We start from the raw sequence: 26,524 nt of genomic DNA on the forward strand, positions 1-26,524 counted from the left end.
TCATGGAAATCTTAAATGCAGCAGAGTGTAAAGGGAGAAATGTTCATGCGCTCTGCTCAGGTGCCTGCAGGTCCTTATTGCACAAACTTGAAAAATAGTATAGAAATACAATAGCTTATTATTTTAATTTATTCCCCTGTGCCAACAGGAGGCTAAGCTCCAGGAACATTTGTTAGGATTCACCCTTCTGAATGGTAGATGCCTGTACTTACTCTGCTTTGTTACCACCAAGAGCAGTGAGGTGCCAGCTGTGGCCATTACTGTAAGACAAGATGTTCATTATCTGCCTGCATTAAAGGGAAAGTGAATAAAATCTGGTGTTCTGTGTCTAAGCTCCTTCCCCACTATGATATGTCCATTCCAGTGCTCCCCCTCCAGTGAGATAAACAGCATAGTGTCTACTCCAGAGGCAGGGGTGACTGTTTCTAGGTTTTATGGAGATAGTCTGTGTTGGTATGGCTTACTCTTACACAAAGTTGGGGTACAGAGAAATTGCATGTCTCATTGCATAGAGACCCTGTGTGACTGAAAGTTGTTGGAAAAATAGAGATGAATGTTTAATTTAGAATAAGATGCCAAAGAGCAATGTGAAAGATAGTGCTTTTATTCTCTCTTCTCTCCAGTATGCCTTCCTGGTGACAGCATCAGTGCAGTTTGCTGGAGGAATCATTGTCTTCTTTGGACTTCTGATTTCCCCGAAAGAAGTGGGTAAGTAAGAGGTCCACATCATCTTAAACCCTAGTCAACAAACAGGTTTGCAGATCCCCCATGTTGCATTAAAATGTGGTTAACTTTGCCACATCACTTTAAAAGCCCAACTCCTGCTGCTAAAAGTTTGTGTCACTGACACCGTTCGAAACTAGTGGCTACCTGAGTGAACATTTTCTTGGCCTGCAACACGCTAGGTGCAGACAATGTTATTCACATGGACAGAGTGTCAAAGAGGGGTCCGACTCGTGTGCAAACCATATTCCTTAGAATGCACTCAGTTCCCAAATGTCCTTCCTATGGAAACTAGGTGTTTTTCTAAGCATTAATAGAGGAACATATAAGTGACTACCATGGGAGTAAATTGTGTTGAGCACTAGGTTCAGAATCCTCTCCATCCCATGAGGGGAAAGAATGCCTTGGGTTTGCAAAACTCTGCCAGCTGATTAAGGATTGGCATATGGGCTCTGAAGGGGGCACAGGCCTTAACTGAGAAGATGGTTGACAAGGCAGAGTCTCCAGTGTGAGTAGAAAAGAGATCTTCAGGGCATTGTCAGGGACATGGTGGAGTCTCCTAGGTTTTTGGGGAGGTTGCAGAGGAGGTAACTGTTGACATGCTGGAGTGAATATAGGAATGTCCTGCAGGTCAGACAGCCTAGGATAGCTTCTAGCAAATCCACCATACGGAGTCTTCCTGTTAGTTCATCTGTCAGGACTGCTTCTGGTACATGGTGAGCATCCATGTTCAAATACTGCCTGAGATGATGTGTGCAGGACCTATGCACAGGGAGTCTAGCCACTAAATAGGGGGAAATGCACTAATTTGTTGTGTCTTCCAACTAATGGCCAGACACTCAGAACAGACAAAGCCGACGCCAGGATCAGACAGAATACTTTCAAGAGCGCTAGAAGACAAGGGGTAGTTTCTACTGGCGAATCTGCAGAGCACCATCTAGAAGAGTTTCTAAGCCAAAGGAGGATGGAGGTATGGGAGAGCAAGCGGGGTATCAGAAGGGAGAAATGCTTAAAAGGAGTGAGCATGGGTTTTGTGTGGGGAAAGAATGGTGTTGTCCTTTGTTTCTAGTGTATGTTCTCATGTGTTATAGGCCTCCCTGAGCTTGGAGATGAACAGGACGGCAGTGCTGAAGAAGATGCAAACAAACCCTTAATCAGCAATAATGAGGAGGATGAGGATGATCAAAATTACTCTATTCAAGCACCTGATACTATCAACCAGCCCAAGCCCATTGGCTTTTTCCAAGCTTGTTGTCTACCAGGTGTTCTACTGGTAAGGACTCAGAATTGTAAATTGATGATTTACAAATTTAAAAATTTCATTAAAGCTAATGTTAAAATATATAGGTTGAGAAAAGTGTCTGTACATCTGGGTATAGTACTTAGATTATCCACAAATATGGAGTTAGTTTTTAAAAGTGATACGATATATAGAGTGCATAATCAGCAATAACCCAAATTTAGGTGAATAGATTTAACAATAGTTTAGATATTAGAATCCGAATACGCGGGTACATCACTCATGAAAAGTTGTACAGAGATTTGGTTGTGGAAAGCAAAATATATCAGCGAGTGGCGATTGTCCCTCAGTAATTGAGAATTAGGTTGGTTGTCCATTTAGAAAATACAGTCCATGAGGAAAGTATTTGTTACTTTCCTGACTGTGCTTCTCATCAGCAGTCCAGCTCACCCCTCCTGGTATTGCCAATGTCCAGTGAAGAATACAGATCACACTATCATCATTCTGAGAGCTAGAACCATGCTAGAGAGGACCCTGAAGGATGCCATCCACCCCCAATACATGGAAAACCTGAAACGGAAGCCAGACCTGGGCAAGGCATTTGAGGTGACGTGCAAGTGAGACACCAGCAACCACTTCCTCCCCAGGACAGCTTCACCCGATTTGATGACTGGAGGTTCATCCACAGGGCCCAGCTTAACTGCATTCCACTGAATGGAGCTGTCCACCACAGGAATCGAGACAAGCGATGCAGGAAGTGTTGCTACGCCGAGATGCTACCCCATATCCTTTGTAGCAGCAAGCCCCATTTGAGAGGTTGGCAGCTGCGACACAATGCCATCCAAGATCGCCTGGCCAGAGCCATCCCTCAACCCCTAGGGAAGGTTGCCGTGAACTCTGCCATCCTCGAAACCAACAGCCAACGGTGACTAGACATCATCATCACCAACAAGGACCGGAAGAAGATCGTCACAGTGCCCTTCGAGAACAGGTCCCCAGCCTTCCACGATGTCCAAGATCGAAAGGTAGAGAAATACGCACCTCTGACTGAAATCTTGAGAGCTAAGGGTTACCAGGTTCAGACACATGCACTAATCGTCAGAGCCTTGGGTGCATGGGACCGCAGTAAGGAGCGAGTGCTGAGAGAATGTGGAATCTGTCAACGCTACTCTCAGCTGATGCAGCAACTCATGGTGTCGGACGCCATCAGGTGGTCGAGGGACCATCCAGAAAGAAGACATAACAGGACACACACACAAACTGTGTTAAAAGAACATTGTTAAGGTTGCAAAATCAAGCACTCAGAAGTTAGGAAATGTCAGGATTAAGGTTACCTATGCAACCAGAATTGACTGCCACACAGGCGGATGGGCAGATATGGAAGTGAGGGGGGGGACAGGATTAATTAGAATGTTGAGGCTTGGGGAGAAGCTGGGAACTCCACACCATCAGGCAACAAGCGAGAGGTCCTGCAGTGAGGGCCGAAATTACCTCTCCCCATAACTTTGGGAGAACGAACATGCGTGTGGCAGGCGGGGGAGTACAAAAATCAAGAAAGAGCAAAAGCCACGCTAACTTTTTTTTTTGGTCATGATTTTGAGGGCTCTGAGTCATACATATCAAACTTTTGGGGTTGGCAATACTGCCCTTGTGTGTATTCATTATAGTAGTCTTTAATTACATGATTGCAGTTTTTCCCCACAGGACACCTGTGTCATTCAGTGCACAGGATGGACAGAGCTCAGTTAATGAGTAGCTAGTCAATATTTTGTTTTATCCTTGTTGTTCAAGGTATGGCCCCAGACCGTATTTCCTACACACTATTCAAACCCTGCTCTGAATACAGAATTTTAATTTCCTCATGGGCTTTCCAATGGCACTTATCACTACAGTAACTGAATGCTTCACAAATAGTAATTTATGTTCATAACAACCATATGCGGTGAGGGGTGGTATTATCCTCATTTTACTGATGGGGAGCTGAGGCACAGAGAGATTGAGGTCAAAAGTGCCCACTAATTTTGGGTACCCAATTTGAGATGCTTAGGGTCTGATATTTTTTTTATTTCCGAGTACTTGGCGTTATATGTTCAAAGCACAGATTTTAGTTGCAGCTGAGTGTACTCTTCACTTCTGTAAATCCGACCCTTAACGTTGCACCCTTAATGTTCTTTTAACACAGTATTTTGTGTGTAATTTCCTAGGTTTTTATTTTAAGCAAACTGGGGGAAAAAATCCATCAGGTGACATCATATTGACATCCACATGGGTAATGGACAGAGGTGGAATTTTTAGATCCACTGAAGAGCTAACTGAGTAACTGGTAGCAGTAGTAGGTTGTTGTCATCCTCCATGTGGACCAGCACTACAGGGGGCTGAGACATACTTTGCCAGGGAATTTCACAGATGTTTACTGACAGCCGAGGAACGGTGTGGTCTGTCTTGGGTTCCATTCCAGGTTCTGGAGAGGAGTGTTCTAGTGGGCACATACCCTTCTGTTCCCTCCACTCCAACCTGTCCCTGTCCTAGTCCTTTCTCTTATCGAGTCCTCACTCCTTGTCCCAGTCCCCATCTCCTTCCCTACCCACTTTCAGGCATCTCATCCCAGTCTTCATACTCAGCCAGTCCTAGTGTCCTCCTCTGGACTCCTTGTCTGAAGCCTCATTTCTCTCTCTCCTTCCCTCTCCTCCGCCCATTGGTTTCCAGTTATTCAAAACACCCCTGCCCATCTCACAGTCCCAGTCTCTAGTTCAGTTTCTCCCCTGCCGCCTTGCTCCTTGTCAGATACGTCTTGCTGTTTTTCCCCTCCACCTCATACCCCAGTTCCCAATCTCCTTGTCCAGCCAGTCCCAGTCTCCGTCCCTCCTCTTAGCGCCTCATCCAATCTCTGGGCTTGTCGACCTTTAAAACCACAGTGGCACAGCTGCAGCGCTTCTGGGTAGCCATTACCTACGCCGACAGGAGAATTCCTCCCGTTGATGAAGGTAATCCATCCCACTGAGAGGCCGTCACTAGGCGAACTGAAGAATTCTTGCCTCTACACCAGCGGTGAGGTCTTTGTAGCTATGTCTCTCGGGGGGTGTGAATTTTTCGCACCTTTGCGTGACGTAGCTATACCGATGTATACCAGTGTAGACCTGGCCTCAGTGTTCGACACATCCAGCCCCACTCAAATGACTCCCAGTCTCCTTCCTCCAACAGTCCCAGCCTCTCCTCCACCCCAGCCAGTACTCCTCTCCCACAGCTCCCAGTCACAGTTTTCTCTCTCCCTCCTTCTCCCAGTCTCACCAGGCTCCTTGCCCCCATTCTGCTCCTTTCCCTTCTACAGGTTAAGCTCTTGTCCCCTCTGCATTTGAGTCAGGCAGCTTCCTCCGCCATGCTGCATTGGCGCCAGCAGGGTGGCTCTTGAGAGCACAAGAGAGACGGGCTCCCTGCCCGGTTCTGGTGCCCAGCCCTAACCTGGAGCAGCTGGGAGCTGCAATTGTAAGGAATGTCTGGCTTTGCCTCTCTACCCCTGAGCTGTCGCATGCACGATCCAGTCACACGCAGCAGTTGTGAGGAGACGCAGCATGTTCCATTACTCTGTGGGGATGGCACATGTGTAGTCTGGTCAGTGCTGGGACCTGTGAGGGGCTGGAGTGTGCTCAGTGGCTGCTAACTTTGAAAGGCAGGTACAAACATGGACTTTTTTCCCCCAAAGGCTTATAACTTGGCAGATATTCACAGGAATAGCAAAAGGCCCATCCCTGATCCTGACACACATGCCACCCTCTGTGAAGCATCAACTTCCTGTTCCAAGTGTGGAGCACTAGAACTTTTCAAAGAAATTGTCAGAAATGTTTTTAACATGGGAAGGACAGAGTGAGTAGCAGCCTTAAGCTGACTCACCACTCTGGGCACTTGGTAAACATTCCCACATGGGGCACGTTAGGGAGATACTTGGTTAAGGACACCAGGTGGCTCAGGATACCGGCTGAGAACAGATAAATGCCAGACAGGAAGAGGGGAGGGGTAAGCTGGAAGGGCCAGAGAAGCCCAAGATCTCTTCCCTCTCACCTTGTGCCTAGGGAGAATGTATGAACCCTCAGCTGTGGGGAACTTGTTCTGTTTTATTTACAATGTGACTATAGCCCTTTTAGTTGGACTTGTCACTAGCTGTGTGTGAGGACTATTTGCAGACAGGAATCTAGGGTGAAGGAACCCTGCCCCGTGACAATGGGCAAAACAACCTTGTTCTCACAAATGGCTAAACAATTTTGACCTAAACTTAAAGGCAAAACCCCACTAACCTGAGGAGCACACCTGGCATGGAAGACTTCACTCCCAACGTTAAAGTTTGGCAAAGTTATAAACAACCGAAGACAGGGTTTTATACTGTAACATGTTTGACGGCCTTAATAATAGGTGAGGTGAGCACTGCCTCTGCTTACAGTAGCACCTAAAGGCCACAGTGAGAATCGGGCTGCCACTGGATAGGGTATTGTACAGACCCCTCTGTCACTGAGGAATTCCATGTATACAGCTTGGTGAAGTGATGACTAAGGGGAACATAACCCCCTTGAGCTGTGTAAAGGCCATGCAGGAAGAGGACTAATTTTTGGTGGGGCGGGGGGAGGTTCTGGGAGAAATGGGATAAAACGCTGAATGAAGTGGAAGCTGAATATCAGAAAAAAGGTCCTGATGGTGTGATCCAATGGTGGAATAACTCCCAAAGGAAGTAGTGGAAGTCCCCTCTCTTGAGCCCTGTAAAATTAGGTTGGTCAGAGTGCTAACAAATACATTGGAGGAACAGTCCTGCATGGCCAGGGCAAAGGACTGGAAGATCAAATTGATCATCTACCTGTGTTGTTCCAGAATTACTTCGTTGCACTAATGGGGCCTTATGAGCAGCTTGGATGTGAGACTGGAAAGTGAATGTGGATGCCTGAATACAAACAAGGATAACTTCCAAGAGATAGATACACTTATAAAGCAAATCAACTTTTTTCCTACTCTGGTTTTCCTCAGTTTTTCCCCTTCTCCAACCGAACAAGTGCAATGGAACTGTCTTTACACTGACAGCCTTCCTCTCGGGTCTCTGGAGATTAAGAATGGCTAATCTCTCAAGCAATCTAGTCAACCATTCTGAAGTGCTTTGTAATAAGCAGTGGGCTTGGTAAGGCCCAGTCCTGCTCTACCTGAAGAACTCTTGCTGACTTCAGTGGAAATCCTGCTCAGAGGCAGGTAGGCTTGGGCCCTACAAGACAGGAGGCTTAAAGGGAGACAAGCCTCCATTGTTCCACTTGCTCATCAAACGCCTGCCGAAGAAGTGGTCTGTGTTCGGAGGCATTTATTTTTATATCAAAATGTCTCTGGCACTAATCAGTGTATCACCTACGTCTCTTACCATATTAAACCAATCTGGTCATTACAAATCCACAATCTATCCTCTTGGGTACCTTAAAAAGCTACGGCACTTGCCACTGAGCATTGGAACTCTGCAAACATGGCTCCCTTCTACTGCGACAGTGATGGTCAGCCAAAATAAACATACCTTACACCTGCCCTGAAAGCTGCTGAGCATGGGCTCTGAGCTGCCTGGGGGGAGTTATTTCCACAGGTAAAGACTCCACTGAGAGCGTCCTCCTGAAAGCTAAGGCAAGTTCACTCCCCAGAACCATAGCAAGAGAACCACAGACAGTCTCAGCTGTCAGGAGACATGGTGCTCTCTCAAGCATGCCCAGCACTTGTGTCTTGAGCTCTGGGATACAAATGTTTGGGTATTAGGAGGAGTTCTCTGTAGGGTGCTTTGAGAATGTAGCAGTATTCTGAATGGCACACCGTGATGCAGATAAATTGTGCTTGCCGTAGTCTTTCTCAGCGTAGTGCACAAATAATGAAGAGCCCCTGGCTTGCTTAGTGTCACATGGTTCATCTCCAATCTAGGAGATGAACGAATTGTTTTCCTCTTCACAAGCTTGTGCTTCAAGTGAAGCTGCTGGAAGAGTTGGTGTTTCAAGCCATTGTGTCCAATGAAAAGAACACTAAAAATAGACATCCTGGTTGATTTTTTTTCTCCTCCCCCCAATCTGTCCCTTTGATGTTCAGCATTAGGTTTTCCTGACCTTGCATTCTCATGTGAAATGCAGAAGCACTTACCCATGGGCGTTTCAGCTGTGGGCTTATTGGAAGGAGGAGGAGTTGCTACTTGTGGTTTTTCTAATGCTAACTGCTTGCTGGTTTTTTGGCTGTTTTTGTCTTAGTATTCCTTGGCCTATGCCTGCTTGAAACTAGTGAATTACTCCTTCTTCTTCTGGCTGCCGTTCTACCTCAGCAACAACTTTGGATGGAAGGAGGCTGAAGCTGACCAGCTTTCGATTTGGTACGATGTGGGCGGAATCATAGGTAGGTGCAGCAAGCAAAACACGTCTTTCTTTGGTTGCCCAGCTCTCCTTTAACATGAAGGAACCACATGGGCCCAGTGGGGTCTAAGTAACAGTTTACTGAATGTGCCCCGCATGCAAGGCCTGCTTACATGCACTGCTTCTCTGGCTGCATTGTAAGCCGTAGGATGCAGTGAGTACCACTAGAGAGCTCACAGACTGTTTAAAGGGGTACTACCCTATTTCTGTACAGTTCAGCAATAAGAGCTTTTCTTCACTTGCTGTGAATGTGAGAGTATCCTACTCAAACAGATGTCTCCCTGGTTTCCTGTCCTACTTCCCACCAGAATCCCTGAGCGAGAGGGTAGGCCTGGATTAGGGGTACGTTCTACCCTAGAAGCCGTTTCCACATTGCTGCAAGCAAAGGGCTCAGTTCAGCAGTGCGGTGAGCGGGCACAACTCCATTGTCTTCAATGGAGCCAAGTGTAGTTGTGCTTGTTTATGCCAGTGGTAAAATCTATCCCTGTGCCTCCTAGCCAGAACAAAGAGAGCCTCTCTTTATGGCTAGAGCTCTGCTATCCCATGTTCACCGTTTCTTGGCTTGGTAAGTAGTCCACTCTGCTTTCCTGCAAGACACTTCTGAGTTTGCTTTGCTGCCTCTCTAGCCTTGTTTACACTAGGATTATTTCCTAATGCATTAACGGCAGTGCAGCTCCACTAGTGATTGCAATGATATCTAGATCTACTCTGAGCAGGGTTAGACAACAAAGTGTTAACAGTGTCACTGGGGTGCCTAGAATCGGTTCTGTGCTCCCGCCAGCGGAACAGAGCCATTAATAGGAACAGTAGGAAACTCTAGGAGACGGCCACGAAGTGTTACATTGCACAGACCTGAACTGCGATTGCAGGAAGGGTGTGTGGGGAAAGGAACGAACAGCAGAAGCACTAACTGGCTACACGCAGAGAGAGCGAGACATAGTAATCAATCCTCGCTACTGTGTCCTGAGCACGCTGATCTGATATTGCCTTGACTGTGTCTCAGGCGGCAGTGAGAGTTTTGCCTACAGTAGAGGTGCCAAAGGTAAAGATAAAAGAAAAGACCCGAATTCAGTAAGTGCAACAGTGTGCGTGTTCCATATGTTAATAGGAAGGGCACGGTGAGCTTTCATTTTATTTTTGCAGGTGGGACAATCCAAGGCTTGATTTCTGATATGCTACAGAAGCGAGCTCCAGTGCTAGCGATCAGCTTGCTTCTGGCTGTAGGGTCTCTCTTTGGATACAGTCGTGAGTATATTTTGCATCAATGCAGGGGGGGACCTTTTGGGCCAGATTGATGGACGCCTGCCAGTTTCTATGCCTTGAACCTGTTTCTGGTTCAGGATATTGCCCTTCAGAGTATATTTCTGGGCCAGTCACACTCTGCAAGGTTGTGTTGCGCCAAGAGATCATGGCGTCTGGGAAGAAGTCTTTCTTCAGATTCTGGTTAACGATGGGGAAAGATGTGGGTTGAGTGCTTGGGTTTCTTTGTGCCAGTGAGGAAGCTGGCATTAGATGTGCTCCTTTGGCTGCATTTTCTAGCATTGCCAACATGTCAGAGTTACAACCCATAAAGCAATAATGCTAAGGTGCAAACATCTTGAAAGAGGAAAAGCCAATGGGTTGGTGGGGGCAAAGAGTGAGAGAAGATCTAGGAAAGGATGAGATGTCAGAAGCTCTTAGGCTTCATGCCATTTACAGAAGCACTCTAGCATCTGGCAACCAATGGGATTTGGAAACAGTCTGTTAGGACAACTAATTAAAGGACACATCTAGGCTCAGCAAAACAGTGGACTTGGGAGCCATCATAAGGTTGAAGATCTCACGTCTCCATATATACTCTCTGGCTGCACCAAGGGAATCCGTTAATTGGGTGACCTTGGGCAGGTTACTTGACCACTCTTTGCCTCTGTCTCCCCATCTGTAAAATGGGGGATGATGAAGCTGATCTCCTTTGTAAAGTGCTTTGAGGTCTACACATGAAAAGCTCTGTATAAGAGCTAGATATAATTATTTATTATTTTATTAACACTCCTCTTTTCTATCTGTCCCCTGGCAGGTTCTCCAAACAGCAAACCCATCAATGCGTTCATCATGGCCATTACAGGTGTGTCATATAAACGCCACTTTCACCCCAAAAGCTGTGTAGACAGAAAAGAAACAATAACACTGCTGTAAAACCTTACTGTACTCAGGTGTACTGCCTTCTCAGCTAAATGCCGTGGCTGCAACAAGAGTGACTGTGAAGGTCCGACTGTTTGGTTGTGGGTTTTGGGGTGTTTCTTTTAGAACACCTTTTTAAGAAGTTTTCACAAACAGAGGTGTAGAATAAGGAATTATGCTGCAGACTAGAATAGCTCAGATGGCAAATGTCTCTTGTGTTCCTTACACTATGAGAAGCTGTAAGCTTCCTCTGCCACCAAAGGTGCATACCCGGGAGCTTCCCATGATGTGGACTCTGTATTAACCTGAATGAGTGAGGGTCCTTGGTTTCAAACACCCATATTTTAGGGATTTCTGTGAATTTCCCCCAACTTCCTCCCTTAGGCGCACAGAGAAGCACATGACAACACGACACCTACCGCTGTGAGGGATAACTAAACCCGCTGGGAGCAAAGCATTCTGCCCCCTACTGCAACCTGTTCCTATAACTGAGACTTCCATAACATCCCCAGCCTTTGACATGTGGGTTGCAGAAACTCTCTGCCCTGTGAAACTCTTGGGTTGTGCCAGTGGTATCCTCCTTGCAGTGCTATAATTGGAGGATGGTCTTTTGGTGCTTTCAGGATTTTTCATTGGAGGCCCATCTAACATGATCAGCTCGGCGATTTCCGCTGACCTGGGACGTCAAGAATTGGTCAAAGGGAACAGTGAGGCTCTGGCAACAGTCACAGGAATTGTGGACGGAACTGGGAGCATTGGAGCTGCAGTGGGCCAGGTGAGATTACCAGAGAGGGAATGTGCCTTTAAAATTCTACATGGGAGTGACGTAGAGGCTGGCAGTGGGGGGAAAGCTTCCAACCCCAACTGAAACATTTCTATTAATCTTTTTTTTAATTTCCAATGGAAATAGTGTTTTTTAACACACAAACCTTCTCTGCAGAGTTTGTAATGCAAATATTATGGCAACAAACTTTGAGAATGAAGAAAAGGAGTACTTGTGGCACCTTAGAGACTAACCAATTTATTTGAGCATAAACTTTCGTGAGCTACAGCTCACTTCATCAGATGCATACTGTGGAAAATACAGAAGATGTTTTTATACACACAAATCATGAAAAAATGGGTGTTAATCACTACAAAAGAATGAAATGCGTTTAGACAGTTCCATAACCTGAGCTGCTGAGAAATGGAAAAAATGTACATTCCATAAATAGTGAAAAGAAATTTGGATTTTTAAATTTATTTTCAGTTTTTAAATAATCTAAGGTGGTGTTAGCAGCCCCAGTGAAGAAATGTATTTACGAAATACTGTTTTTAAGATGAATGTCCCCTTTAAATAGAACATAACAAATTCTTACGTTAGACTAGTTTGAGTGTGATTCTCTTTATCTAGGGCAGACTGCGCATCCTGTAAGACTGGTATCACTTACTTTCATCTTCCACACTGGGTGCTGTTATAGGAATTGACCACGGATTGTTACTGAAGCAGAAGCTGAGGGCATTGGCAGTAGGAACATACTTGTTATGCAGAAACAAAATTCATGCACATGAAAGAACATAGTGCAGATTTTTGGGTTGGGCAGGGCCTGTGATGTAACTGGCCCCATACTACTAGTGAGAGAGAGTGTAACATCATGAAATACCAAGATGTATGTAGGATTGGAGTCCACACCCCCATTTCCCAAAGGAATTAGGGTTCATAATTGGCACTTATGGGTATATTCCTGTGAATATCAGCAGTGCTGATTGCAGGCAGAGAAGAACTTGTTAACTACTGACTGAGGTGGATCTCCCCAGTAAATGAAATGTTCATTCTTTCTCTCTGAAAGATGCTGTCTTAGTTTTCCACATTTAACAGGCGGCTAACACCTTTCAAATCTTATTTGGAAACAAATTTCCCAATGTACCATGCTTCCTGCATCTTCCCCTTTCCACACACGTACCCACTTCTTAAGGAGAGTATCATGAAAAGTGGGTCTCTCTTTCTGAAAAGTTCTGCCTGCCACTGCTTCCCTATCTGGGCTTGCAGTCATCTCAGTGGGAATGGCTGCTGGGTCACTCCAGGTGGGGGAATAAGCAGCAGAAGCACCAGGAGTGCTTCTGAAATGATGATCCTGTTTTTGTGCCAATATGCTCAGTAGTAGAGAGGTACAGAGGCCCTTTAAGCAGAGTTGTATTCAAATACTGCATATAAGGGATAATTTCTGCCTTTACTTGAAGATTACAAGGCCCTCTTGAGCTCAGGTTGTAAATCAGTGCAGAAGCTTGAGCATCTTATCTGCATAACAGGGTACTGGAAAGGGTTAACTAGCTAATGCTTGTATAGCTGCTGAAAATGCGTGTCCTTTTTAAGTTGTACATCTTCCCAGAGTGTTCAGCTTTTCTGAGGGTATTTATATTCACTTACGTAACTATGTTCTGTGCAATAAAATCCTTTGTTCAGTCTAGTTGAATTGTCACCCCTTGAAGTGGTATTTAGTTTTTCTCCTCACTGAACATAGTTACCTATAAAGCTTCACGCTGGTATCTCTCTTTCACCTATCTTGTATGGGTTTCTATGGAAGGATTAAGGCAGCAAGTCTCTTATTACGCCAGGCAAGGAGCAGCTAGATACTGAAAGAGAGGATTTGTGACTGGCTCTTTTTTCCTCTCTTCAATAAATGCCCACAAACTCAGGGAGATGCAAATGAAAGGGTGACACCAGAAACACACCCCTCACAGTTGTGCACGTGTTGATTATCTAAATATCCTATTTTGTTTCCTTACAGTATCTAGTTTCCTTGATCCAGGACAATCTGGGATGGATGTGGGTTTTCTATTTCTTCATCCTTATGGTAAGAGGTCTTTTCTTCTTTATCTTTTTCACCTGTGTTGAGTCTGCAGCTAAAAAGATTTTCTGAACCCTAGAATAATGAATAATAGGGTTGTTTTTGTGAGAGTTTAAAGTAATGACTTTCACACCTTAAACAGTTTCTGCCACACCCATTAGTTATAATGCTGTTCCCAGAGCTGATGTAAGGCTGGTGCACACCAGGAAGTGTGATCTAAATCAGCCATGGTGATATCGGTTCCTTCCACCAATCAAAAAACAGATGTTGAATTATTATTGCCAAATGAACAAGAATAGATTTTTAAAGCAGGTTTTGTAAGTGATAGAAAGAGAAGCACTTGACATTGCCCCTTTAAAAATTTTTGTATCTGGTGTGCAACATTCATTTTGGTTGAATTTCACTCTAATTTCCAAGTTAAGGTTCTGCCCCCTCCAACTCCACTGTGTGCAAGTGCATTCAGGGTTTCCAAGGAGCTGATAGTGAGCCGGTAATTTGTGGAGCCCTTTCTTTTGGGTTGGTGGGAGGGATGATCAGACATTGAGGGGCCAAAATGAAAGTGCTCTATAGGGCTGGCCCAGTATGGTGGCAGCACAGTGCTTCTGTCTAGGAGATCAGAGTTCACATCCTGAGCTGCTCAGGTTGGTAGAGGCTGGGAGTGTTGCATAATCCACTTGCCTCTCCTTTAGGGCTAGAGCTGGGGTGATACCTTGCTTTGCTCTGTGATTCCTTTTTGAACAACTGAAAGAGCTATTTGATAGGGTCCAGAGAGAGCAGTGCAAAGCCATTGAGTTGAGGGAAAAGCCTTAGCTTATTCAGAAGTTTTCCTGAAAGTCTAAGGCCAACTTTTGTCCTTCTGATAGGCAAACTTTGACTTTCCTATTTCACTTCCAGCTTTCAGTGCTTACAAATGCCTCTAAAATGTGTTGGAGGGAAGATGCAGCGGCATGTACATGTGCTAATTGTCCTTCATGCTGTTCCTTTCCACAGACCAGTTCAACAATCCTGTTCATCTCACCCTTACTAGTGAGGGAAATTAGATTGCTCCTGCATGAGAGACACTTGCGTATGCGGACTGGGTGACTGCCACTTCCCTTCAGAGGGACTGTCCAAGGAAAATCAACAACTGGGAGACAAATCAAAATTCTGGGAGGTTTATGTTTGTTTTCTTTTCTCCCTCTCCTGCCCTGCAAGTTTGGACTAATTCAGAATGTCCCACAAGGTTTTGCAGAACAGCCTTTGAGAACTTGCTGTTGGAATACTAAATGCCCAAATGGATTCAGGCCTTCTGCAACATGGAGCTGCTGTTCCAAGATAGAGGAATTAATCAGTTTGGCTGTAGTCCCACCAGAGCCTTTCAAGTCAGCAAGTGCACTCTTTTCTCCTGGTTTGTGGTCCCATTGCCATAACCTATACTGATTATTTCTGAATGTCTTGGCAAGTGTCAGATATTTAAAACCTGAAGATGGGGAGTCAGTCTTACAGTGAATGGTGAGACCTCGTTATGCTGGGGAAACCATAAACCCCACTTCATGAATATTCTGAAGTTCTTTGTTGCTTTGGTTTAGAAGAATGGGCAAAAAGTTTCTTTGAAATCGGATGCGTTTGTGCTGTCCAGGTGTCCTAAAAATACCTTTGCCAAATCTATACACAGATTAATCTCTACTATCCTTGGTTAATCCTCCCATATACGGATAATTTCTCCATCAGAAGCTAACACCATACTTGAGCTATTTATTATTATTGTTGCAAAACCCTGCAATTTCTGAATATTTAAGTAGCTACATGTTGTAGAAGAGGGGGATACTAATCTTTTAACACTAATTTTCAAGGAGTGTGGTAAATGTTATAGATCTAACAGTGGCCACTTAGATAGCTTTGAGGATTGGGACTGGGATACAGATTCTTTCTACCAGTTGGCTGTCAGATCAGTTGTGACCCAAAGTTATTGCTCTCTGCATTTGATGGCTATTTAGATGACACTTCTGAAAAAAGCTGGTGTCATCAGTCCTGTTCTCTGTGAACAGTTGACCATTTATCCTTCCTCGGCAGAGCAGACCCAGGATTTAATGAAGTGAGTCTGAACTATTCCACTGCCTTTATATGTGATGCTTCTGGGTTAGGATTGAGGCACATTGGTGGAGTAGTGTGACGAAACCGACACTGCTATTGCCCAGGCTTTACTGACACGATGAACAGACAGGCAGGCTCCAGGGCTGTCAGTCTGATAACTCATTAGAAAAATAGATGCAAGCCAGCTACAAAAGCATGTGATTCTATTCTATGCTTAACACCATTGCCTCTGAGCACCTTTCCATCGTGCATTAAGCAAGTGACTAACATCTGTCACACGTTCGTTAATGAAGTGATCTGAATCGTTTTACAACCTCTCAGCTGCTTTTTATATTTTTTTCTGTCCACTGCCTCGGGTGACTTTTCTTGTATTCACAGAGACACTTTTTAACCATCAAGATTTCTGATCAAATATTTGATCCAATTAATTTCCTGGATGGAAAAATTCTTCCGTAACTGAGAATTTGGGGGTGGGGGGAAGGAACTTTTTAAAAATAGAAAAATTGCCTTTTCTTAAACTTAGTGTACAGCCATTTTTTTTAAATGTCTGAAAGTAAATGTTTAATCATGTGATTAATGTGGAACGTTGTTAGTGCCTTATTGTATTGAATTGTTGCTCAGAGATTGTTTGCTGATCCTGCAGTGCCAGCTGTTTTCACAGCTTCACTTACTGGGAGAACACGGTTGCTCTGTTTCTGCTATGGTTTCTGAAAGTCCTCCTCCTTTGTCTGAGATGTTTCCTGCTTTTAGATCTCTTCCTCTCTGCTTTTAGTTAACCTTCAAACAGTCCAGTGGTTGGGGAGAAGGCACCATTAATCATAAGGGACCCATGTTCTTGTCTCTTCTTCCCACCCTTATTCCAATTTTTGCCATTTTAATTCGGGATGATCCTGAGGAGATGCTGTTCGGGGACCTACCTTGTGCCCTCAACTGATTGGGGGCACTTAGCTTAGTATTCAGATCCCAACCCAGTCCTTAGTCCATTTCCAAATGGAAGCAAACTCCTTGAAATTCATGTTGGTGGCACTGTTTGCCCAGTCTGTTATTCATGTGTCTGAGAATGGAGGTTTTGGATTCCAGGCTTTGGTGACTGTTGAGGTGCTGAGTAAGTTCTGAGGGAAATGAAGATTGCAGTCTTCAGTGCAAATCACTTCATGTCAAATTGGCTGCAAACTCCATCTGCACGCTGAGCTGCAGAGCACGTGCAACTGTTCAGAGGGTATTTTGGGGCACGGCATATTTATTGCTAATACTTGATTGGCTGTGCATTGTTTCCCCTACCCAAGTCTTAATATATTTATTTTTACACTAGACCCTTTGGCTGGTGTGTTTCCTCAAGCAGTGGCAATGAGAAATGTTTTGATTCTGATAATGTCAAATCAATGTCATCTGAATAAATTATTATTTTTGGTGAACTGATGTGGAATTCTTTTGTGTGCTTTATTCCACTCCACCCACCCTTCTAAAATCATAAAGTTCATCAAAAGAGCTCTTCCTCCTTTTATGGCTAGTTCCCAGTTACAGGTGTAATAGTGTTGTTGCAGTTGTTTCCCTAGTAGGTAGCTCTGAAGAGCCGGGTCTGCACAGCCCTCGCCTGCAGTGTATGCCTCTTTCTCCTCGGTGTTCTCACTTCCTAACCCTTGCGAACACTTGCAACAAACCCCCATCCCAACTAGAAAGAGGCTACATGTTGCTGTTAGTCAGTTTGGCTCACTTCCTGATCAGTTTCATAAGAAGCTTTGTGAGACTCCCTGCCAGAGGCACTGAGAACAGTAAAAAGAAAAGGAGGACTTGTGGCACCTTAGAGACTAACCAATTTATTTGAGCATAAGCTTTTGTGAGCTACAGCTCGCTTCATCAGATGGGAACAGTGTGATGAATGGCCTCTGAGAAAAGCCACACATACCTTTTTTTTTTTCCCCTCTGAATGTAGAAGCCCTGTGCTACTCCTTCAGTATTAAACATAACATGTTTGCTGTCCTTGCTAGGCGCCCTCTTTGCTCATTTCTCTGAGCACAAACCTGAACTCGCCCTGGCTCCTGTCTTTAGATGGATACAGTGGGGAGCTGTTTAATTGTGCTCTTGTTTCACAGCACACTGTAAAGTCGGATTTGGGTGAGACCTTGGCTTTCTTGAGACACCCAGAGATCATGGTCATGGGCCTGGCCCCTCACTACCTACAAGAAAACTATATAGCAGTAATTTTTCTAAAAACGTCGTGATTATCTCATTTCTCCCTCTGCTTCCATGTTTCTGTGAATGACTAGGATCAGAATATCCTAGCCTCTAGGTACTCTAAGAAAACTTTCTTTCGCTTTAATGCACTGGAATGCCCTGGGTCTGTGTGATCAGACACGGCACATTTCTTAGCTGGATATCATCTGCCATTGCCATCTCCAATATGGTAGGAACCTGATTTTGCCTTAACCACTGGGGACCTATAAAGATCCTATGTAATGTATTTTTTTCTCCTGAGTTTTTGGGGAGAACCTTTGCTCTAAAGGGGAAAGTGCACTTTAAATATTCTCCTTCAACCCATGTATCCATTTCCTCTTAATCTCCCTTCCCTCCTCTTCCCTCCCCCCCGCCATTAAAACATCTGATCCTTTTAAAATGGCCTACTATTCTCTGAAAACCTGAAATACAAGCAAGATTTACAATTCCTAGACACTTCTCTGGTGGTTGGATTCCTGGTGTGACCAAGTACACTGAATGTGCGACCTTTCTCTGTCTCCTAAGCTTAGGGTAGATTCATCTATATGGTTACTACAATATTGAGTAAGAATTGGGAAATTGATTCTGAATGTTCTCTTGGACTCCCATGCAGCCAGTGCTTCTCCCAAGAGTCCATGTGTTAGAGTACTGATTCCAGAGTCTCTGTGATTTGGCAAATGCCCTTTGAGGATGCTACAAAAGGAGGGGTGCCTATGAAAACCATTGCCACTGTGAATTCCAGCGTTTTCATCAAAGTCCACTGATGCTAGTGGACTCTGTTTTGTCCTTCCAATCTATTTCAAACTATTCAATAGAGAAGGAGGGCTTCTGTCTGAGATCAGTTTAGTAGGGTTCCTACATAGTCTATCTTCTTAGGAAAAGCTGTTTTATTTCAAGTAGTCTGAATGTTAATAAGCACTTGATAGACAAGTAGCTGATCTGGTATGGCAAATTCTGCATTCAGACCCTTGAATTCCTCTGTGCGCTGTCCTTGATCAGCCATCTATCGAGACCTGGGAACAACATGTGAACACCACCCAGATTCTCATCCCATATGGATTCAGGGTGACCAGTTGTCTCAATTTCATAGGGACAGTCCCAATATTTGGGTTGTTGTCTTATAGAGGTGCCTATTACCCCATCCCCTGTCCCTATTTTTCACACTTGCTATCTGGTCACCGCATATGGATTCATCCTTAGAAGCATATAAGTGGCCCTCAGATCCAGAGCATATAAGTCCTCTGCCTTCTTACAAGAACAGGATTATTCATACACAGTGTTTAAAACTTCTCTTTTGTAACCTATTGGTTGAAGTCTCTGAGATTCAGGATGAGTTGTAATGCTCTGGATTTTTGGACTCCAGATGCAGCTGGAAGAAATCCTGTTCCCCTTATTTGTCCCCAGTGGCACAGGTTCACTGGCTTTTTCAATCTGGCAGGTGGGATGGGCTTTCCGAAACTATCTCTTCCTGATATTGCTGATCTCAAGTACATGTCTGAGGGGAGCAACGTGTCTTCTCAAAGCTAGATGCTTATATGCATCAAATAGCAGAGTAATGGTTACAGAAGTTCTTACCCCAGATTTGTTACTGTGGGGAAGAGAGGTTCTGCAACTGGATGGAGGTTTGGGGATGTAATGGTCACAGGGGTTGCTGCTCTCTCTGATCTTTACTCTTACATCAAAGCATTCCAATACATCTGCTTGGAACTGGTCTGGTCTCCTACTCTTCATCTCTCCTACTTCATAACAAGCACAACACATGAAAGCAGGTGACTGCATTTTCAGTCACTGGCGTGTGAAGAAGCAGCTGTACGAGGGACCATACAGGTGAACGTGTTACTGGAGTGTGGTGTTGCAATGATATTAGCCCCAGCAATTAGTAAAATTAGAGGTACATGAGGTCCGCAAGCCCCCTTTTGGCTCTCTTGGAAAGTGTAATGGAGCACAAACTCTGAGGTGGTAGGCACAGCAGCATGGCTCTTTGTATCTAGTGCCATGTGCATGCACCTACACAAGATTTTTCTGGGGTGGGATGTACTGCTTGATAACGAGGACACCTTTTTATACCACTGCCTTCTCTCTCGAAGCTCACGCACCGGCTGTTCTCAAAGACTGATTTCCCTGAGGAAGGGAAGATGTTGTTAAAGCATGACTGCTACTCAAGTAGCATCCAAAATGTGTTAGATGTTGTCCAGATATACAGGGCAGATGGTCCCTGCCCCAGTGAGCTCAAAATATTCAGGCCGGTTCATGTTTCTGCCCTACTACTAAATACGCAGGTCCGACTCCAAATGCATCCCTATTGTAAGGCCCTTGGATGAATTTAGTCCACAGCCTTTTTCTTCCATCCTCCCCCCACTACGTTGTCAGGCTGCCTGGGAAGGAACCGGCACATCCTGTACTAACAAAGTGAACGTTGTAATGTAATCACGGTATGGGTGGATGTGAGTGATGAAGGATATATTCCTTCTGATAGGATGCGGATTGGAGCCCAAGGTGACTTTGGAATTGCATAAATTCACACTCAACTTCCCTAGAGAATTAAAAGGGGGCGAAAAAAATGTGCTAAATGAAGTGTCGGAAGTAAATACATTTACATAGTATGTGCTAATAAAGCATAAATATTTCCATGGTGAGGAGCCTCCTTCAGAGCCCAGGATAGTATCTATGTAGAAACAATGTGTTCAAATCAAGTAGAAAAAAACCAAGATTGTTTAGGTGAGAACATTTTAGTTTGGCTCTATAGGCCACAATCCCAACTCAATGGTCCAGGAAGATGGGTTAGTGACCCGCGATGTGGCCCATGCAGTTTAGTTGGCCTCTTGGTAAAATACATTCCTTGCTCACTTAACAGGTGAAAAGGAGGAGGGGAAAGAGCCTTTACTACAGAAAACAAAGTTGCTCTCTACCGGTCAGGCTGATCTGCTGTTGAGAAATGTTTAGCTGGCATTGCCTGCACTCTGCAGCAGTGGTCCCAGCTGTATTAATTCCTTTTAAATCTATCCTTAGTCCAATTTCCTGAGCCCTCCCCCATTTATAACCTTTGGCAAAGTGGTTTAACTACAGTAAAAAGAAAAGGAGTACTTGTGGCACCTTAGAGACTAACCAATTTATTTGAGCATAAGCTTTCGTGAGCTACAAGCTCACGAAAGCTTATGCTCAAATAAATTGGTTAGTCTCTAAGGTGCCACAAGTACTCCTTCTCTTTTTGCGAATACAGACTAACAGGGCTGTTACTCTGTAACTACAGTAAATCCTCCCTGGGATGCTTTCCTTTGCAACTGTTACCTTCAGAATCTCCATCTGAAACTGATGCATGTTTTTTGTTTTGCCTTTACAAAGGGAGAAGAATGTTGTCACCTCCCCGTTTGCCTGCAAAAACGTGCGTGGGTGGCTGGATCGGATATGTGTAGCGTCAGAGCAAAGTATTCAGACTGTTAGACGCTACTAAACACAGGGTGTTTGCCTCTCCTAGTGCCTTCATCCCATGATCTTAACATGCCCTGCAACCACCCTGTGGATAAACAGGCACAGAGTAGTTGGGAGAGTTGGCCAAGGCCACACACTGAGCTAGGAACAGAATCCAGGAGTTTCAACTCCCCCTCCCATGCTCTAATCATCAGACAATACAACTACCCTACTGTCACTAGAACTACAGAGCCATAACCCAGCCTGCAGCTACTCTACACTGCAGACAAAAGTCTGTGGTGCAATCATGTGACAAGCCTGAGATGTCAAGAAGAGAAGACTATCTTTTTTACCAGAAAATCTGGCCTGGCCCAGCTGTTTAAATTACCAGTCCAGGGGGCTTTCAGGTGTGGTCCCTCAGCTCTCTGAATGGCAGTGTTAGAGAGCGCTGCAGAGAAAACACCAAACTTCTGGATGGGAATCCTTCATCTGAGCCATTTCCCTCTGGCTGACCAAGGCGCAATGGTAATAGGATCTGGTGAGAGCTACCCCGCCAGTCCTTTGCAACCAGAAGGGAAGGGCAATGTGAGGCTTTTGAAGGCAGTGGGAGGGAGGATCTCACGGAAGATTTTCCCCTCCACCAACAATCTGCTTCAGCTCTCGTACCAGCACTGGGGTTTTGGCTGTCCTGCTGGCAGCTGGGCTTTACTGGCTTTGATAGACTCAACAGTAGAGCGGAGAGTGAAATGGTAACTGTATTCAGAAGAAACACCTCTAATTCTTATAGGACATTTATACTTGTTAATGCAACAGTGCTGTTTACACTGAGAAAAATGCAATTGTTTTAAGTGAGCATTTTACAGCTTCCTTGAGGAAGTGGGGTCCTGGGGAGACAGCACTGGCCTGGGCCTCAGAAGGTCTGGGTTCTACTCTCACAGACTTCCCGGCCAAGTTGCTACATGCCTTGGTTCCTCATCTATAAAATGGGGATAATACTGTTCTCTTCCTCCTACCCTTTGTCTTGTCCATTTAGATTAATCAGTTTCTTTCTATGTGGGGTACAATTATGATCCCCATTTCTGTAGCATTTGGGTGCCTCACAATCTTAATGTACTTCTCTCATCTCTCTGTGGGGCAGGGAAGTGGTATTATCCCTATTTTACAGATGGGAAACTGAACCCAGACATTTAGTGACTGGCCCAAGGTCATATAGGCAGTTACTCCTGGGGGAATTCTGCACCACTGTGCAAGTGCAGAATTTATATCCCCCGCAGATTTCTTTGCTTCCCACAGAAAAATGACTTTCTGACGGGGAAGCTAGGGAAGCCACAAGAGCAGTCATGCGACCCTACACAGTAGTATGTTTTGGGTGCCCAGGGCAGCTGGCAGAGAGGTTAATCACTGTGGGGCAGGGGGCCGGACTGGGGAAGACCTGGCTGATGGCTCCTACCCTGTCGGGATCAGCTGCTAGTCCCAGCTCAGCTGGGGATGATGGGACTTCCTCTTCCCATGCACGGCATCCGGGGCTGAGTCAGATTTCCCCCACTCGCTGGGGGAAGCTCTGCAAACTCATGCATGCGCACACACACTCACTCACTCTCTCTCTCTCTCTCCCCGCCCCCCCTCAGCTGCAGAGGGAGGGATTCCTGTACAGGGAGCTGCTCCCCATCTGGCCAATCCCTGTGCATCCAGACCCTCCTGCTGAACCTTGCCCCCCCCACACCTGCACCTGAGCCATCCACACCCAGATCCCCACCCCCCTGAGCCCCAACCAGCTGCACCTGTATCTCCACCCCACTGAGCCCCCTCTTCCCCCAGCATCTGGACCCCCACTGATCCCCAGGCTGAGCTCTATCCCTTACCCAGAACTGCCCCCCCCCGCTGAGCCCCAACCACCTTTACCTGAATCCCCCTCCAGAGTCCCCTTACGCTTGAACCTAGAACTGCCCAACAAGCCTGTGCATCCGGTTCACCCGCTCAGCTGCCTGCACCCAGATTACCCCACACAGAACCCTCTCAGCTCACACCTGGACCCCCCCACACTGAATCTCTCCACACTTGGATCCTGCCTTGCTGAGTCTGCCTACCCGCACCTGGCATGGAGGGGCAGGACCCTGGCGTGTTTCTGGGGCAGGCCCTATCCTTGTGCTGTGTCAGGGTTGGGTGCAGCCTCACCACTGAATCCATGTCCTAAGCGGGGAGCTGCACAGTGATCTCCCACCTCTGTGAAGCCAGTGGCCTTGTGCTCCCCAATGCCGTGCTGGAGCCTCCACATTTATTTGGCAAATAAAATTTGCAGAATTGTGCAGAATTTTAAAATATTGTGTGCAGAATTTTTAATTTTTTGGCACAGAATTCCCTTAGGGGTAAGGCAGTCTGTGGCAGAGCTGGGAATTGAAGGAGGATCTCCCAAGTCCTAGGCTAGCTGCCCTAACCATTGGATAATCTCTCCTCTACCTTTGGAGTAGGGACTTTTTGTTACAGTTGTACATACCTAACACAATGGGGCCTGGATCTCAGGCTGGGCCTCTCCCCATCACATTGCGACAAATACAAAATGCAACAAGCCCCTTTCAAATGAAAGGAATAATTCTTTTGAAAGAACAAGCTTCCAGGGCTCCAAAAGAGAAGATGCCATAGCAAAATGAACTGGTGTAGAAATAACACATAAAATCATTATAATCTAGACATTTTGCATACACTTTGGTGCTAGCAGAGACATCCTTTGAGAAGTGGCTTGTGCAAGTGCAGCTTATGGAAAGGTTCTACTGGTGTGTACAACTCAGTGTATACCGCTTCATCAACACAAATATCACACACACAAACTGCACCAAAGTGCCTCTTTCTAATATAGATTGGTATTAATTACTTATAATGTATATGTTGTGTTAGCAATTTAAGAGCAACACAGAATTCTGAGCTCTGTCAGGCGATACACAGGATAGATATAATATCGAAAATAAAAATGATACCTTGTTACAAACTACTAAATGAATCTTTACAAGATTATACTTTAACATCTGGTGACTACAAAATACGACATTTAGCTCTCCTTCACTTCTGTCATTACCTTACAGTCAAATATCGATTCGCATTTGAATAAATTGCCTAGGAAGGTTGTGGAATCTCTATCATTGGAGATTTTTAAGAGTAGGTTAGAAAACACCTGTCCAGAATGGTCTAATACTTAGTCCTGCCATGAGTGCAGAGGACTGGACTAGATGACCTCTCAAGGTCCCTTCCAGTCCTGTGATTCTGTGCCCTATCTCAGAAATACTAGCTTGAGCCTGAATATTTTTTTCTGAATTTATCCAACTCATAAATAATATTATTTTCTCTGCAATGTGATATTCTGTATCAATCATTTAAAAAATCCACTTAAACTTGGATATTGGATATTGTTAATTTGGAAAACAAACAAACCAAAAAACCCTCCAAAAACCTAGAATCCAATGAAGTGAACTGTAGCTCACGAAAGCTTATGCTCAAATAAATTGGTTAGTCTCTAAGGTGCCACAAGTACTCCTTTTCTTTTAACCTAGAATCTAACTGTCCATCTTCATTGGCCTCAGTCTATGGCAACTGACAAGAAAACCAGAATATAATGGTTTGATAAGGATTGGGTATAACTGAATCTGGGCAATTAATAAAGCAGAATGAAATATTGTCAGTGGACGAAATTGAGAACTAATTCAGATTACCGTAGTTACCTCTCATTGCTGAGTGCTTAGAAATACCATGCTACAAACCAAAGAGGCAATAATTTGAGCACAATGAAATTGAGAGCTTCAAAACTACATGAATAAGTGTCAATACTATGTGAATAATGAAAAAGTCATACACTTTTGTATGTATGCAAATGTCCACTATCTACTTACTTACCCTTGAAAAATACCTATGACACTGTGACAGAGGTGGATTCATGTTCACAGACATAATGACTCTTGGCCTTAGGTACACAGAGATTAGTCCAATATTTCAATCTGTACTTCTCACTTTACCACTCAGTATCAGATTACGCAGTGTATCTTGCCCTCAAGGAAGTTGTGTATGATGGGAGGAGTAGATAACGAAACACGCTGGAGAAGAGATGGCTCTTCTAATTGTCTTCACCAGGCTTGGGTGAGATTGCCCCCAGAGCCAGGAATTCCAGAGACTAGAAGCTGAATAATGGAAATTTATCATCAATGAATGTATCCTGTTGAGTCTGAAGTTAGTATTGTTAGGCTAGGATGGCAACCTTTCTAAACAGACATGCTCACTAGATAGTTTTGTTCCTTAGGGACTTGCATAGTAAACTGCTGCTGAGTGCTGAAACCCACAAGCCTCTTCAACAGACAGACTAATGAAGTTTAGGAAACGCTGCTCCTAAACAACAATTTGAAAATAGATACACATAACAAATACCTCATTAAACCAGTGGTTTCCCCTGAAAGGGAAACCTACATAAAGAAGCCTTCTATCTTTGTCAGTTTTTCACCTTGTTGTCCTTAGACTTTATATAAAATACAGAAAAGGACCTATCTGCTCTATTCCCAGTGAGGTGGCTGGTTTCTTGTATTCTGTAAAGAAAGATCATTCTTGATTTATTATATTTTTGTAGATTGGTGCTTTGCATCTTACTGTACCCCTTTCCCTATTTTGTGAGTGTGTGTGTGTGCTTGTCTGTGTACTGTACAGCCGACTTACAATAAACTTTTAGTTTTAAAACAATGATATTGGTGTAATATATGAATCCTGTGTTTCTACAAAACACTATCTCCTCTGCCCAAGAATGTATAGTGTTCTGAAAGCATATATCTGTAATATCATTTTCCTTTCATCTGATGGAGGCAAATATTCAAAGGCTTTCTGCTGAGTCTGTATTTCCCTAATATTGAAAGGTCAACAACTACCGTATGTATGGCCATTATTAGCACAGATTTATTTCCCTAATTAAACTGATACACTGGGTATAATGCCAATATAAATAAGTGAGGCCCTTTCATTAATTTAGTTCCGTATGGAAGAATCAAACAGGGCTTACGTTTAACAGTGTTTTGATTTTCATTTGCTGACGTTCTCAAGAAAACTGGGAAATGAAGCTGTGCATGCATATGTGGGTGTGCACTTGTGTTAGAGTGTGAGAGCTGGTGGAGCAAGTTTAGATGATGATCCTGGGGCAGAGAAGGAAGTGGTTTAGGGAAATGAGACTGTGAGTAACACAATGTGGAGTGACACATAATTGTTCTCACGCTAGAAAACAATATGTACAACACTGTAAGAGCAAGTGACACACCTACACTACTGAGTTCATACACTGCATTTAAAGGTAGCTTTTTTTTTCAGATGAGTTTACGACACAAAATGTAGATTCACTTTTCCCTAAAGTTTGGTGGTGTCCTAGCTTTCAAAGTACGTTAGGATGATAGGTACTCTGACAATATAAGGGGTTTTTTTATTATTATTGTTGATCACTTCCCTCAGATCCCTTGGGG

At 44.5% G+C, this 26,524-nt stretch overlaps 1 protein-coding gene across 4 annotated transcripts in view; it reads left to right on the forward strand.

The window, feature by feature from the left end:
* Window positions 1-25,760, forward strand: part of SLC37A3 (solute carrier family 37 member 3) — a 56,134-nt gene extending 30,374 nt beyond the window's left edge. For 3 of the 4 annotated variants that reach the window (XM_073322650.1, XM_073322638.1, XM_073322659.1), the window contains 8 exons: window positions 624-708; window positions 1,815-1,996; window positions 8,206-8,347; window positions 9,508-9,609; window positions 10,421-10,468; window positions 11,148-11,299; window positions 13,293-13,358; window positions 14,343-16,840. In XM_073322650.1, coding sequence (XP_073178751.1) covers window positions 624-708; window positions 1,815-1,996; window positions 8,206-8,347; window positions 9,508-9,609; window positions 10,421-10,468; window positions 11,148-11,299; window positions 13,293-13,358; window positions 14,343-14,435 — 870 coding nt within the window. In that variant the 3' untranslated portion in view covers window positions 14,436-16,840. Of the gene's footprint in view, window positions 1-623; window positions 709-1,814; window positions 1,997-8,205; window positions 8,348-9,507; window positions 9,610-10,420; window positions 10,469-11,147; window positions 11,300-13,292; window positions 13,359-14,342; window positions 16,841-20,981 lie in introns of those variants that run through there. The other variant, XR_012156078.2, reaches the window with a different exon arrangement.
* The last annotated feature ends 764 nt before the right edge of the window (window positions 25,761-26,524 follow it).

This window comes from Lepidochelys kempii, chromosome 1, assembly GCF_965140285.1.
Source record: "Lepidochelys kempii isolate rLepKem1 chromosome 1, rLepKem1.hap1, whole genome shotgun sequence".
NCBI lineage: Eukaryota > Metazoa > Chordata > Testudines > Cheloniidae > Lepidochelys > Lepidochelys kempii.